Source organism: Mustela lutreola, chromosome 13, assembly GCF_030435805.1.
Source record: "Mustela lutreola isolate mMusLut2 chromosome 13, mMusLut2.pri, whole genome shotgun sequence".
NCBI classification, from domain to species: Eukaryota; Metazoa; Chordata; class Mammalia; order Carnivora; family Mustelidae; genus Mustela; species Mustela lutreola.
Window position 1 is genome coordinate 59784801 of NC_081302.1, and position 17031 is coordinate 59801831.

General features: G+C 37.1%; 1 protein-coding gene across 1 annotated transcript in view; it reads left to right on the plus strand.

Annotated features, from left to right (window-relative positions):
- The window catches only part of RB1 (RB transcriptional corepressor 1), a 166290-nt gene that overhangs the window by 123411 nt on the left and 25848 nt on the right, over window positions 1–17031 (plus strand). Inside the window, exons 18-19 of the mRNA XM_059144350.1 lie at window positions 7690–7808; window positions 11556–11701. Coding sequence (XP_059000333.1) covers window positions 7690–7808; window positions 11556–11701 — 265 coding nt within the window. The remainder of the gene's footprint in view (window positions 1–7689; window positions 7809–11555; window positions 11702–17031) is intronic.

A 17031-nucleotide genomic window follows, 5' to 3' on the forward strand; every position in this document is an offset into this window, starting at 1 on the left:
TGTTAATATAGATTTCTTTTTCAATAAATCCTTTGGATAAAGATGGAAAACCATAGTTTAATTAATAGAATATTTTTAGTAAGTCATATTCTGACACTTGTTCTAGGAAGCTACTCTATTCCTTTTTTATTATTAAAAAATAGCTTTAAAAGTTTTGGTTTTTATATTTATAAACTCAAATGTTATTACTCTATACTCTGAAAATAATTTTAGTGCATAACAGTATATAGTATGCAGCCATAGTTTTCTAAAATAGCTAAGCTTTGTGATCCATGAAATGAATAATGATAACACTTAATTCACAGATTTATTGTGGGGATTACATGAGATAATACATTTGAATTGACTTTTTCTGTAAATTGAAAGTGCTTTAATTCTTGTCTAAGCAAACCACAAAAGTGATATTTCATTCTGTTTTGCCAAATGTATCTTAAATTAACTAACTTCATTATCAGTTTAGTGTTCAGTGCCCCAAGGGGCAAAATTTCATGGTAGGGTCAATGCAAATACAAGTGAATGGCTTCTTAAATTTTGCATCCTAGATACCTCTCTTGCTTTACCCTAATCCTGGCCCTGTTTCATACTGCTTATACACATTTTTTTCTTGAAGAGAAGATAGGCTGAAAGACATTTTGGCTGATAACATACTACTGCTGAAATAAAAATAACCCAGAGTATGCTGGTAATTTCATATTTTTGGCTCAGCTTATAGTGAAGCTAAGGACTTAAATTAATGAATAGTAGGCTTTTCTTTTTTAAATTTCAGATCAATTGCATTAATTCCTGAGTTATATGCATATGACTTCAAAGTTGTTTGCTCTCATTGAACTTGGTACTAAACCTGCCTGGCACATTCTTCATGCATGTTGGAGCTAGGAGGTTGGAAATTGATAGGATATTCTGCCACTTGAAACAAAGCTAAGGCAGTATGGGTTATGGTGACCTCTAGCACCTGGAATACATTCCTGAAAGCAAACAATAAATCATTTAATTATTCAGCAAATATTTTTAGAACTCCAGTTCTATGCTAGGAATGCATATGAATATATATAATAGGAAGCAAGACACAGTTGAATTAGCTATATCTATATTAATGATTTGTGACAAGAAAATTTCCTATCCTAAAATACAATTTCTATTGTAATAGATGTCCCATTTCTCTTAGGTTATTCAAATTTTTTAGCATGGTCTTTATAATTTTGGATCATCAGGCTGCTGTTTTCCTTTGTCTCTAGCAGCTTCTCCATTAGTGCACCACCACTTTACTTTAGTACCAGTAGCCTCTTTTGATTTCCTAAAATAATACCAGTTTCTCGGCACATTTTCCTTCATCTTGGGAGACTTCTGCCTGTTGCTCCTCTCAAAGCACAGCCTCTTTATCTTCTTTCAAGTCTAAGCATTTGTGTTACCTTCTCAGGTATGTCTTCCTTAAATCACCTTCCAGGGTATCCATTTGTACATTCTTCATAAGAAATTCTGTTGTTTCATATAATTTTTCTGAATCTGGGGCACCTGGGTGGCTCAGTGGGTTAAGCCTCTGCCTTCAGCTCTGGTCGTGATCTCAGGGTCCTGGGATCGAGCCCCGCATCGGGCTCTCTGCTCAGCAGGGAGCCTGCCTCCTCCTCTTTCTCTCCCTGCCTCTCTGCCTACTTGTGATCTCTATCTGTCAAATAAATAAATAAAATCTTTAAAAATTTTTTTTTCTGAATCTGTCATTAGCTACTTATTTCCTTGTTTGTTTGTTTAAGATTTTGTTTATTTATTTGACAGACAGAGATCACAAGTAAACAGAGAGGCAGGCAGAGAGAAAGGAAAGGAGGCAGGCTCCCTGCTGAGCAGAGAGCCCGATGTGGGGCTCGATCCCAGGACCCTGGGATCATGACCTGAGCTGAAGACAGAGGCTTTAACCCACTGAGCCACCCAGGCTCCCCTCCTTGTTTGTTTATTGACTGCCACTTCCCATGGACTCCCCATGTAGGGAGGAGCCATATCTGTTCCTAGGAAGGAACATCTGTGCATAGGAAGTATTCAATAAATGTTTGATGCTTAGTGGATACAGTTTTTACAGACAAAACTAATTTTTAGTTTTACTGCAGATTGCCTAAATGTTCCATTATACTCCACTGCACTTCACTTTGAAAAAAAGTCTTCTAAATAATAGGCATTCTGAAATAATTTTTCATGTTTTTATTTTCTTTGAGTAAAGTAAACATACATATGTGTTTGACTAATGCTTAAAGGAAAAATAAGGGAGAAAGGAGTAAGTAAATATTTTATTTTTAAAGCATCCAGGTTATATATTAGGGCAGAATTAACCTCAAAGAACTTTAAACACTTTTACCTGCTCACTTTTCATTTATCAACAAATGTTTATTGAGTTCCTACTGTGTGCCAGGCAATTTTAGACATTTGGGATACTGTTGTGAACAGGATAACTGTAGGAGACAGTTAAACATGTAAACAAATGAATACATAATCAATTTCAAATAATGATCAGTACTGTGAGGAAAATAGAGCAAAGTTGAGAGTAGCAGGAAAGTGGGAATTATGACTGTCTTGGACAGGATGTTCAGAGAAGGCTTTGCTGAGGAGGTACTGTCTGAGGATACAGCATGAATAATAGAATGGGTCAAGTATGGGAAGCTCTGGTAAAGAGGATTACAGACAGAGGAAACAGTAAATACAAAAACTGGGAGAGGGAGAATCATGCTGTGTCCAAGGAACAAAAAGATGATCTATATGGAAGAAGTAAGTAAGGAAGAAAGTAGTAGAAAGTGAGGCCTGAGTGGGGGCCAGATCTCAAGGCACCCTGGCTTACAAAGCCAGGATAAAGAGTTTGGATTTATTCTAGTATAGATGGAAAGTCATTGGAGGGTTTTGAGTAGGGTGGAGGGTGTGAGCAGTAGTTCATCAGCTTTATTGAAAAGACTGGAAGGCAGCAAGAGTAGAAGTATGAAAAGCAGTTGGAGGATGCCTTTGTGGTAGTACAGACAAGAGATAATAATGGCTTAGACTACAGTAATGTTAGAGATAATGAGAAGTTAAACTTGGGATGTATTTTGAAGTTAGAGTCAACATGACTTCCCAGGATTGGATGGTGGAGTTTGAGGGAAATAGTAATTAAGGATGACTTTTTTTTTGCTTTGGACAACTGTATATAAAGAACGATAATGATATGGGAAAAACTAGAGGATTGTTAAAGTTTATTTTACACATAGACATCAATTGAACATTGAGTTAGGAGGAAGAGGACAGATGCCTCTGAAATGATTCTTTAAGTCCACCGATCTCTGGCAGTTGGGGGATTGTTTATAATGTTTAGCTCCTACCATAGAGTGTCTTATAGAGTAGACAACAAATATTGGGTGGAACGTGGAATGTATGAATGTGTGAGGTGGACATTCATACATTTGAGCAGATACATTGTCCTTTGTATAAAGGCATTTATTTAGATGCAGAAGTAAGAACTTGACCATAATAATTTCAAATGTTTCCATAACACTTGTGCCCGGCTCTGTTGTAAATGCTTTACATTTATTATTAATTCACTTAATTCTCACAATACTGCAATTTAAGTATTGTCATTACTATCACCACTTTACAGTTGAGAAAAGTATCATAATGTGTTTAAGTAACTTGTTCAAAGTCATGCAACCAATAAGGGCCACGATGTGAACCCATGTCTTATGACTCCAAAGTCTCACAGCTGTCTACTGCACTGTATCTCCTCCTATTATCATGACATACTCATTATCATAAACTTATTTCTATATATCTGTGTGACCGCTTGGGTTGGGGGAGATGCAATAATAAAAGTGATACTTGACTGAAACATAAAGACTATTGGTTAAAAAAAAAAAAAAATACTACCTTAATCCTTGGAGGAGGCGTTCACTTTAGTATAATCCTATTGTGCTAATCTGAAGAGAAAGTAAAATGCCTGATTTGTAGCATACCTGAATCCTCTAAAGGCTCAAGTTTATTTACATTTCTTTGTCTTTTTTAAAAAAGTTTTTTATGAATGTATAATGTATTATTTGTTTCAGGGGTACAGGTCTGTGATTCATCAGTCATACACAACACCCAGCACTCACCACAACACATACTCTCCCCTGTGTCTACCACCCAGCCACCCTATCTCCTACCCACCTCCCTTCCAGCAACCCTCAGTTTGTTTCCTGAGATTAAGAGTCTCTTATGGTTTGTCTCCCTTTCTGGCTTCTTTCATCTTTTCTTTCTTTGTGAATCTTAGGGTCTCTTAAAATCTCATTGAAAGAAAAATGGGTTTAGGCCACTTCTGCTGAATATATGTGGATTTATACCCACACTATTTTCATAAAAAAATATATTTTGTATATAATTTGTCAGTGGCTAGAAAATATAAAACACTGACTATGACATCTAAGGGTTAGCTGGTGTTATTAACATTACTTTACTCCAATGAAAATGCTTACTTAGATTGTACTTCAGAGTGCCCTTAATGAAAGGAAAGACTAGGAAAGAATTATTTGATAATAAAAATTACATTGTATGGCACCTGGGTGTCTCAGTCAGTCAAATATATGCTTTCTGCTCAGGTCATGATCCCAGGGTCCTGAGATCGAGTCCCTCATTGGGCTCCCTGCTCAGGGTGGACTCTGTTTCTCCCTCTGTCCCCCCACCCCTGCTCATTTTTTCTCTCTCTCTGTCTTTCTCTTGTCTTTATTTATAAATAAATAAATAATCTTTTAAAAAATTACATTATGGGAGTTATAGGAAAAAAACCCCAGTATTGCTTATTTTTCGATTTAGCTTAACCTAGTTTATTGTGGTTTTAGTCAAATAGAAGTTTTTAGCTAGACCAATTCATCTTTTTCTTTTTGACCTCTGGGTTTTGGTCAAACCCACAAAGTCCTCCCTTATCAAGAAGTTGTAAAGATGGGGTGCCTGAGTGGCTCAGTGGGTTAAAGCCTCTGTCTTCGGCTCAGGTCATGATCTCAGGGTCCTGGGATTGAGCCCCACATCAAGCTCTCTGCTTAGCAGGGAGCCTGCTTCCCCCTCTCTTTCTGCCTGCCTCTCTTCCTACTTGTGATCTCTTTCTCTCTCTCTGTTAAATAAATAAAATCTTTAAAAAAAAGTTGTAAAGATACTGTGTTTATTTCTAATAATTTTAAAATTTTGTTTGATAGAAATAATTCATTTTCTATAACTTGTAAAGTTATAATCTCTTCCTTTCAAATTACTGAGCTTTTCAACACTTTATTGAATGAATTTTTTTGTGTGTGTGCGTGAAGATTTCATTTATTTGTCAGAGAGCGAGAGAGAGTTTGCACAAGCAGGGGGAGTGGCAGGCAGAAGGAGAAGCTGGCTTCCCAGTGAGCAAGGAGCCTGATGCAGAACTCAGTCCTAGGACTCTGGGATTATGACCTGATCCAAAGGTAGACGCTCAACCCATTGAGCCACCCAGGCATCCCTGAATGAACTATTCTTATATTTTTACAAAACCTACTTATTTTCTACATTGCTTTGTGTATATACTTACTGTTGTACCACTTTCCCTTTTGATATAAACCCAGCATTTTGGCAATCTCTCTGTTTTTTTGTTGTTCTTAGGTCAAGGATTAAAAAAGTAAAACATGGATGGGCTCCCTTTTTATGAACTTATAAGCAATCACCTCCAGAAAATCATAAATTTTGAATCAGTGTTTTGGTGAATTTTACTGCTAGTCTTATCTTTTTATAAATGGTACTTTAAAAATTAGACTTTCAAGCTTTTTGCTTGATATATAGAAGTGTAATTATTTTTCATATTGTGAATAATGGTATTGTCATTTTTTTCATTTAATACTTTAATCTTTTATTTCTTTTCATTGTTGAGTTGGCTGGAACCTCGCAGTGTTGAATAGAAAGCTCATATGATAATAGGCATCCTTTTGTTGTCTCTGATTTTTTTAAGGGCAATGATTGTAATGTTTCACCATTACATATGATGTTTGCTGTGGGTTTTGGTACATTTGTATATGCCATTTATCAAATTAGGAAGTACCCTATCATTCCTGGCTGAATAAATTTTCTCCCTCCCTTGCTCCTTTCCTTTCCTTTTCCTTCTCCTTTCCTCTTTTTTAAAAAATATTTTATTTTATTTGTGTGTGTGTGTGTGTGTGTGTGTGTGTTCCGAAATTCATTGTTTATGCACCACACCCAGTGCTCCATGCAGTACTGCCTCCTTAATACCCACCACCAGGCTCACCCAACCCCGCACCCTTACCCCTCCAAAACCCTCAGTTTGTTTCTCAGAGTCCACAGTCTCTCACAGTTTTTCTCCCCCTCTCGATTTCCTCCAGTGCACTTCTCCTCCATCTCCCAATGTCTTCCATGTTATTCCTTATGCTCCACAAGTGAGTGAGTGAAACCATATGATAATTGACTCTTTTTGCTTGGCTTATTTCACTCAGCATAATCTCCTCTAGCAATGGCCACAGTCACCAAATTGTGGAAGGAACCAAGATGCCCTTCAGTGGATGAATGGATAAAGAAGATATGGTCCATACATACAATGGAGTATTATGTCTCCATCAGAAAGGATGAATACCCAGCTTTTGTATCAGCATGGACTGCACTGGGGGAGATTATGCTGAGTGAAATAAATCTTTCCCTCCTTTTAATTACAAATAGGTTTTAAAATGAGAACTTATTCCTTCATTGATTTTGATAAGATTTTTCACCTTTGACTTACTTATTAGTGAGGTGAATGCCATTATAGATCTTTCCATGTTGACATGGTTTTGCAACATGGATAAACTCAACTTTGGTAATGATATATTCTCTTTTTGTCACTGCTGATTTGAGTTACTATTATTTCTTGTTTAGGATTTTTACATCTCTGTTCATGAGTAAGAATGGGCTATAATTGCCTTTTTGATGCCCTTGACAACTTTTAGTATCACTGTTGTACTAGTCTCATAAAATGAGATCAAGAATGTTTCCACTTTTCCCATTCTCAGAAGAGTTTGAGTAAAAGTGGAATCATCTGTTCTTTGAATGACTGGTAGATTTAACTGGTAAAACCAATGGTGCTTGATATGCTTGATATCCTTATAGGAAGATTTTTAATTACCAATTTAGGTTTTTTAATAGTTTTGGGGAGTATTGATACTTTTTAATTTTTTATTCATTTATATCTTCTGTGGAATTTTCCATTTGGTCTAAGTTTTCCAATTTATTGACATAAAGTTATTCATAGTAATCCCCTATTATCTTTCTAATTTTTTTATGATGGTCCTACTTTTTGCTCCAAGGTACTGTTTATCGGTCTCTTTTGTTTTTCTCAATCTGACTGGAGGTTTGTTTAATACAATTAATTCAGAGAACTGATTATTAGCTTTGTGATCAAACTCTATATTTTATCTTTGTTTTTAGTTTCATTAAATTATGCTCATGTCTTTATTATTTCTGTCTTTGTACCTTCTTTGGGTCTTTTCTGTGTATAACATTTGAAGTTAAAGATTTTTCTAGTCCTTTACATATATAGAACAAAAATTGGCAATTAGTATTTTAAGTGGAGAAAAGGATCTCATCTGAATTCTAAATTTCTGCTGTCAATTGTAACTAAATTTGTAGTGCTTTCCATGTCAGACAAAATGATTTTGATAAGTACATGGGAAAATAATACTTACCAATGTGGTTTTAATGTCATCTGGTTTGATATAGGATTCACCTTTATTTGATTTGATTAAACAAGCAAAAGACCGAGAAGGACCAGCTGATCACCTTGAACCTGCTTGTACTCTCAACCTTCCACTCCAGAGTAATCACACTGCCGCTGATATGTAAGTAGAATGTATGATATGTTATTCATTCAACCTGCAATTACATTTTGAACATGGTATAAGGCACGATACTCTATAGAAACTATAGGGAATAGAATTTTGAATAAGATATTTGTTTTGCTCTGAAGAAGCAGGAATATAAGGCATATGACCCAAATAAAGATCATATAAAGTGGTACAGAGTGCTGTTGAGATCACTTAGGGTTGATGTAATGAGGATAGTTTTTATGGTGGAGATGGCAAATTAATTAGGCCTGAAAGATGGAAAACAGGATTTCTGTGTGGAAACTGGAGAGGAAGGAGGAGACACAAAGTGTTCTAACAGTCAGAAAAGTGTAAGGCCAGGAAAGCAGGAAACATTTTCAGGGAGTACAGATCAGTGCATTTGGGGTGAAGCATAGGATAGGCATAGGAACTAGAATGGGACATCAACAATCAACATCAACATCAACAATTAGTTGGTAAGTACATGATGATGATGATGATGATGGAAGAAGAAAGCAAATAGCTAATATTTCTTGAGGGTTTACTGTGTGCTGGACAGTTGCCTAAGTGTTTGTGATTCTTTTATTTTTCCATTTAATCTTTATAACAGCCCTGTAAGGTAGTAGATTCTGCTATCAGCCTCAGTTATCTGTAAAATAGGAATTAGAGAGGGTAATGCGCCAAAGTCAACAGAAATCAAATCCAAGCAATCTGACCCCAAAACTCATGTACTTCAACATTCCAACTACTGTGCCTTTCACAATTCTAGGAATTGACATTATAATGTTCTGTGATTAGTTCAGGGTCTATTTTCCAGAGATGTCCTTTCCAAGCTAACTTGTACCCAGAGTATTTCTAGCATAGGATGCCTCTGCCTTCATATATAGATTTGTCTGTTAGGTTATGCACTAATATAAACAGGTCAAGACTTACCTTCTTCTAAGTGCCAGGATGTTTTCTAGACACTGAGAATAAAAGGCGAATAAGATGAACTAGGTTCTTCCTCTCATAGCACTTAGGTTATGGGGGAAATAAACTAATATGTGATGTGTTTTTAGAGTATACACTAAATTTGGACATCTGGTTGGCTCAGTCAGTAAAGCATGCAACTCTTGATCTTGGGATTAGGAGTTCAAGCCCCATGTTGGGTGTAGAGATTACTTAAAAAGAGAGAGAGAGAGAGAGAAAAGAAAGTATACCAAGTACTGTAATAGAAATAAAGTACTGTGAGAGAAACTGAGAGTGTAGGGATGCTTAGGGAAGCTTTTTCTGATAAAGTGATATTTGACCTGAGACCTCAAGGACAATTGGATGCTGGCTAGGCACACATCTGCATCATGTACATTCCAGATAGAGCAAATGGCAAGTACAGTGGCCCTAGGACAGACCAAACTTAGCTGGTTTGAAGAACAGAAAGAAGTTCCAGTGTGGCTGGGACTTATCAAGTGATAAGAGGAGGTTGGAGGTACAAGATAAGGTTGGAGAGGTAAACTGAGGCCAGACCTTGTAGAGTTCTATGAGCCATAGAAAAGGTTTTAGATTTTAGCAGAGAATGGAAAAGCATTAAAGTTTTAAGTAATGATGCAGCTTGCTATACTTTGTATTTTTAAAGGGCTATTTTTTGGCTGCTATTTAAAGTGCAGGTGGGTTTGGAGGAGGGAAGAAGTAGGAAGACCAGTTTGGAGACAGTTTTAATAGTCCAAGTGAGAGATGTAAGTGACTTGATCTAAGATATGTCGGTAAAGATAGAAAGAAATGGAATGATCCAGAATGTATTTTAGAGGATGATTTAATAAAACTTGGTTTTGCATTGAGTTTGAAGAATTGGAAAAGGGAGAAATTAAAAATAGCTCCTAGGTTTTAGATTTTAGAAACTGGATGTAATGTGGACTCGTTTATTGAGATGGGAAAAACAGAGGGAAGAAATCAAGACTTCCCCTTTGGCCTTCTTAAGTTTGAGATTCAACTAGTGATGTTCTATAGGTAGTTGAATATTTGTACCTAGAACTCCAGAGAGACCAACTCCTGTCCAAGTTTAGTTTGTCTACAATATTGTGAATTAGAGAATTGAAGGGAAGTTCAAGATTGGAAGTAGACTAAACCCTGGTACTTAAAAGGTTACAATGGTGATTCCCTTTTCCTAGTATACTAGTTAAATACTACATATAGTAGAAATATCCACAGTAAAGTACAAATCCTCTTTCCTGCTTAGAATTATTTCTTAGCTACTAAAACAAAATTAGAATATAGATCTGAATTATCCTGTGAAAAGCAACACAAGGGTGGTAGAATGTCAGAAATTGAGAGCGAATATTTATTAATATCTCTGTGTAGATTTATGTCTGACACGTTTAGTATACAGGTATAAATCTTCCTTGATAATATATCTGAATACAGTATTCTATACTGTGTGGTATTTGTTTTATCATACATATGAACCATAGTTATCAATGAAACATTTTTTTAAAGATTTTATTTATTTATTTGACAGACAGAGATCACAAGTAGGCAGAGAGGCAGGCAGAGAGAGAGGGGAGAAGCAGGCTTCCTGCTGAGCAGAGAGCCCGATGAGGGGCTCGATCCCAGGACCCTGGAATCATGGCCTGCGCTGAAGGCAGAGGCTTTAACCCACTGAGCCACCCAGGCACCCCTCAATGAAACATTTTTAAGAGGGAAATCAGAAACATAACAGCACTATTTTGGTACCAATAACTTGTTCCTTTAACCTGGAGTTATTTGATAATCTCAATTTCACTATAATTATTAAAATTGAACATATACACTACGCAGCTATTTTTTTCTTCAAAAAAAACAATAACTCTCAGAAAAAGCTATTTATTAAAATAGTTAGAAATAATAATGTCAAGCTTAGTTTTCCTATTAGGCTGTATCTTTTCCAGCTTATGTTTAAATAGCTTGCTGAAACTGGTGTAGCCACACTGGCAAACAGTGTGGAGGTTCCTCAGAAAGTTAAAAATAGAACTACACTATGATGCAACAGTTCCACTGCTAGGTATTTACCCAGTGGCCACAAAAATACAAATTTGAAGGGGCACATGCTCCCTGATGTTTATAGCAGCATTATCAACAACAGCCAATCTATGGAAAGAGTCCAGATGTTCATCAACTGATGAATGGATAAAGAAGATGTTGTATGCATACACACACACACACACACACACACACACACACACACACAAAATGGAATATTACTCAGCCATCAAAAAGAATGACATCTTGCCATCTGTAACAACATGGATGGAGCTGGAGTATATTATGTTAAGCAAAATAAGTCAGAGAAAGACAAATACCATATGATTTCACTCATGTGAAATTAAGAAACAAAACAGATGAACATAGAGGAAGGGAGAAAAAAAAAAGAGAGAGAGAGGGGAAACAAACCCATAAGAGACTCTTAATGATAGAGAACAAACTGAGGGTTGGTGGAAGGAGGTTGGGGGGGATGGGTGATGGGTATTAAAGAGGACACTCGTTGTAATGAGCACTGTCTTATATATATGTGATGAATCACTGAATTCTCCTGAAACCAATACTGTACTGTATGTTAAATAACTAGAATTTAGATAAAAATTTTTAAAAAATGTTTCTTTAGAGAAGGAATTTGGTATAGAATAACAGATTAAATAGATATGTTTGGATGCATGTGTACAGCCGTGCGTGTGTGAGAGAGAGAGAGAAAGAGAGAAAGAGAGAGACTCTTAGGGAACTTCAAATGAAGGCTTCTTCTTTGAATATGTTTAGGTATCTTTCTCCTGTAAGATCCCCAAAGAAAAAAGGATCAACTATACGTGTAAATTCTACTGCAAACACAGAGGGACAAGCAACCTCAGCCTTCCAGACTCAGAAGCCATTGAAATCTACCTCCCTTTCACTTTTTTACAAAAAAGGTTAGTAGATGATTATTTTCAAGAAGGACTCTGGAACCTGGCTGTGACTGGGTTCAAATCATGGCTCTTCTGCTTACTAGGTATGTCCTTGGCAAAGTCACTTAATAGCTCTATGCCTCAGTTTCTTCATCTGTAAAGTGGAAATGATAATAATAATTTATTTTGTAATAATAGTAATCTACCTTATAAGGTTTTTTAGTTAATTAAATGAATTAATACATAAAATGTTTCAACAGTGTCTAGCACATAGTTAACACTCAGAAAGTATAAGATGTTGTTACTGTTACTGCTGCTGCTTTTGTCAGGCTTTCAAATTTATGTTTGGAAATATTTAACCCTGACATTACTTTTGCTGTTCAGGTGTGTATGTGAAGTTAAGATTGTACAGTGTTCTGTAGTCTAATGTAGGCACATTTCCTGGTAATTAGGCTGAGTAGCATTCTCTGACTATGTGTGTGTGAGGTGGAGCAGGGCTGTCTGTACGTGCATATATAGAGCTGACCTTTGAACAAGGTGGGGAATAAGGGTAAATAATCCCCCCGTGTAGTAAAAAATCCACATTTAGCTTTTGGTTCCCTAGACACTTTACTGATAGCCTACTGTTGACTAGAAGCCTTACCAACAGTGTAAACAATTATCACATATTTTATATGATATATGTATTAAATACTATAATAAGCTGAGAAAAGAAAGTGTTATTAAGAAAATCATAAAATACATTTATAGTACTGCCCTGTATTTATTTATTTAAAAAAATCCACGTATAAGTGGACCCTCTTAGTTCAAACCCATGTTGTCTTAGAGTCAGCTGTATGTGCAGGTGCACACCCAGTGAAGCTCTCTGAAGGGACATAAAAGGCCAGATTCCTCTGTGATAAATCTGTTTCTGATTTTATTCAAGTCAGAAATATACTCAAGTCAGAATTTTATAACCATGTTGTAAGATAACCCTTAAGTTAGAACAGTGTTTCCAGAGTGTGTTCCCCAACCAGCAAAATCCACCTCACCTGAAAAGTTGTAGAAAGGAAAATTTTTGTTTAGGCTCCACCTTAGAACTCCTCAAACAGAAACTCTAGGATGAAGTGGGGGAAAAAAAATTCCTTGTTTTAACAAGCCTTCCAAAGCTAATCTGATGCATGCTAAAATGAGAACCACCAGGATAGTTAAAAAATTCTGATTCCTTTATGCAAGTCTCTGAAAGGTACATTTAAAATAAGAGTCATTATATTTAAAGTAGATGGAAAAAAATTAAATTTAGTAGATTTCTTTTCTCCAGGCCTATGTCCCAGTAATATTTTTATAGACTTCGTAAATAAATCTTATGTTAGTATTCAAGTATTATTTTGCCTTCTATTTACCTAACTCCGTACTAAGACTAGTGGTTATTTTTTCATAAAGAAAATAGTGGTAGAGGTAAGGTTACTGTTAAGGTGCTGTTTATTATTGGTGGAAATACAAGCTGGCACAGTCACTCTGGAAAACAGTATGGAGGTTCCTCAAAAAGTTAAAAATAGAACCATCTACAATCCAGCAATTGTACAACTGGTATTTACCCAAAGGAGACAAAAATACTAATTTGAAAGAATACATGCACCCCAGTGTTTATAGCAGCATTATCTATAATAGCCAAACTATGGAAACAGCCCAGGTGTTCATTGATTGATGAATAGCTAAGGAAGATGTGGTATAAATATGCAATGGAATATTACCCAGCCATAAAAATGAATGAACTCGGGGGGAGGAGTCAAGATGGAAGAGAAGTAGCAGGCTGAGATGACATCAGGTAGCCGGAGATCAGCTAGATAGCTTATCTAATCATTGCAAACACCTACAACTCTAATGGGAATTCGAAGAGAAGGGCAGCAACAATTCTAGAAACAGAAAGTCGGTCACTTTCTGAAAGGTAGGACCTGCGGAGAAGTGAATCCAAAGTGATGGGAAGATAGACCGCGGGGAGAGGGCGATAGCTCCCGGCAAGCGGTGGAGCAATGGGGCACAAAATCAGGACTTTTAAAAGTCTGCTCCACTGAGGGGCATCGCTCCAGAGGCTAAACTGGGGGAAAGCCCACACAGGGTCAGCGTAACCCCAGGTTCTGCAGGGTCACAGAAGGACCGGGGATGTCTGAGTGACGCAGAGCTTGCAGGTATTAGAGCAGGGAAGCCAGCTACAGTGACAAAGCTGAGGAGTGAGCTCTCACTAAACAAAATCTAACCAAGTTGGGGTTACCTTGAACCGGGCACAGGCTGGGTGAGCTCGGAGCACAGCCGGTGACCAGGGAGACGGAGTGACTGAGCACTTTTCTCCAAGTGTGTGGCTGGAGGCCAGGGAGACGGAAGCGCGAGCACTTTTCTCCAAGCGTGAGCGGTTGAGCGCTTTTCTCCAAGCGCAACCAGAGGCCAGGGAGACGGGAAGGATTGGGCGCTCTTCTCTGAGGATGCACTGCTCCTCCAGGCGGGAGATTAGGAGGCCACCATTTTCATTCCCGTCCTCTGGTACTCTACGGAAAGCATTCATGGAACAAAAGCTCCCCAAAGTGAACCCAAGCGGATTACTTAACCTGGCCCCTGATAAGGGCGGGGCAATTCTGCCTCCGGCAAAGACACCTGAGAAACACTACAACAGGCCCCTCCCCCAGACGATCAACAAGAAACCCAGCCAAGACCAGATTAATTTACCAAGGAGAACAGCAGAATTCCAGAGGAGGAGAAAGCAAATCTTATCTGGACAAAATGACAAGGAGGAAAAACTCACCACAAAAAAAAGAACAAGAGGCAATACTGAAGGCTGGGGACCTAATCAATACGGACATTGGTAATATGACAGATCTAGAGTTCAGAATGATGATTCTCAAGGTTCTAGCTGGGCTTGAAAAAGGCATAGAAGATATTAGAGAAACCCTCTCCAGAGAGATAAAAGCCCTTTCTGGAGAAATAAAAGAACTAAAATATAACCAAGTTGAAATCAAAAAAGCTATTAATGAAGTGCAATAAAAAATGGAAGCTCTTACTGCTAGGATAAATGAGGCAGAAGAAAGAATTAGTGACATAGAAGACCAAATGACAGAGAATAAAGAAGCTGAGCAAAAGAGAGACAAATACTGGACCACGAGGAGAGAATTTGAAAGATAAGTGACACCATAAGATGACACAACATTAGAATAATTGGGATTCCAGAAGAAGAAGAAAGAGAGAGGGGAGCAGAAGGTATATTGTAGAGAATTATTGTAGAGAATTTCCCTAATATGGCAAAGGGAACAAACATCAAAATCCAGAAGATGCAAAGAACGCCCCTCAAAATCAATAAAATCAATAAAAATAAAATCAAAATAGGTCCACACCCTGTCACCTGATAGTAAAATTTACAAATCTTAGCAACAAAGAGAAAATCCTGAAAGCAGCCTGGGAAAAGAAGTTTGTAACATACAAGGATAAAAACATTAGATTGGCAGTGAACTTATCCACAGAGACCTGGCAGGCCAGAAAGAGCTGGCATGATATATTCAGAGCACTAAACTAGAAAAACATGCAGCGAAGAATATTATATCCAGGTAGGCTATCATTAAAAATAGAAGTAGAGATAAAAGGCTTCCAAGACAAACAAAAACTGAAAGAATTTGAAAACACCAAACAAGCCCTACAGGAAATATTGAAAGGGGTCCTCTAAGCAAAGAGAGAGCCTAAAAGTAGTAGATCAGAAAGGAACAGAGACAATATACAGTAACAGTCACCTTACAGGCAATACAATGGCACTAAATTCATTATCTCTCAATAGTTACCCTGAATGTTAATGGGCTATATGTCCCAATCAAAAGACACAGGGTATCAGAGTGGATAAAAAAACAAAACCCATCAATATGCTGCCTACAACAAACTCATTTTAGACCCGAAGACACCACCAGATTTAAAGTGAGGGGGTGGAAAACAATGCACCATGTTAATGGACATCAGAAGAGCGCCAGAGTGGCAATCCTTATATCAGATCAATTAGATTTTAAGCCAAAGACTATAATAAGAGATGAGAAAGGACACTATATCATATTCAAAGGGTCTGTCCACCCAGAAGACCTAACAATTTTAAATATCTATGCCCCTAACATGGGAGCAGCCAACTATATAAACCAATTAATAAGAAAATCAAAGAAATACATCGACAACAATACAATAATAGTAGGGGACTTTAACACTCCACTCACTGAAAAGGACAGATCCTCTAAGCAAAAGATCAACAAGGAAATAAAGGCCTTAAATGATACACTGGACCAGATGGACATCAGAGATATATTCAGAACATTCCATCCCAAAATAATAGAATACACATTCTTCCCTAGTGCACATGGAACATTCTCCAGAGTAGACCACATCCTGGGTCATAAATCAGGTTTCAAATGGTATCAAAAGATTGGGATCATTCCCTGCATATTTTCAGACCACAATGCTCTGAAGCTAGAACTCAATCACAAGAGGAAATTTGGAAAGAACACAAATACATGGAGACTAAACAGAATCCTTCTAAAAAATGAATGGGTCAACCAGGAAATTAAAGAAGAATTGAAAAAATTCATGGAAACAAATGAAAATGAAAACACAACGGTTCAAAATCTGTGGGACACAGCAAAGGCAGTCCCAAGAGGAAAATATATAGTGGTACAGGCCTTTCTCAAGAAACAAGAAAGTTCTCAAAAACACAACCTAACCCTACACTTAAAGGAGTTGGAGAAAGAACAACAAAAAAAGCCTAAACCCAGCAGGAGAAGAGAAATCATAAAGATCAGAGCAGAAATCAATGAAATAGAAATTTTAAAAAAATAGAACAAATCAACGAAACTAGGAGCTGGTTCTTTGAAAGAATTAATAGGATTGACAAACCCCTGGCCAGACTTATCAAAAAGAAAAGAGAAAGGACCCAAATAAATAAAATCATGAATGAAAGAGGAGAGATCACAACCAACACCAAAGAAATACAAGCAATTATAAGAACATACTATGAGAAACTCTACACCAACAAATTCGACAATCTGGAAGAAATGGATACATTTCTAGAGACTATAAACTACCACAACTGAACCACAAAGATATAGAAAGCCTGAACAGACCCATAACCAGTAAAGAGATTGAAACAGTCATCAAAAATCTCCAAACAAACAAAAGCCCAGGGCCAGACGGCTTCCCGGGGGGAATTCTACCAAACATTTAAAGAAGAACTAATTCCTATTCTCCTGAAACTGTTCCAAAAAATAGAAATGGAAGGAAAACTTCCAAACTCATTTTATGAGGCCAACATCACCTTGATCCCCAAACCAGACAAGGATCCCATCAAAAAAGAGAACTAC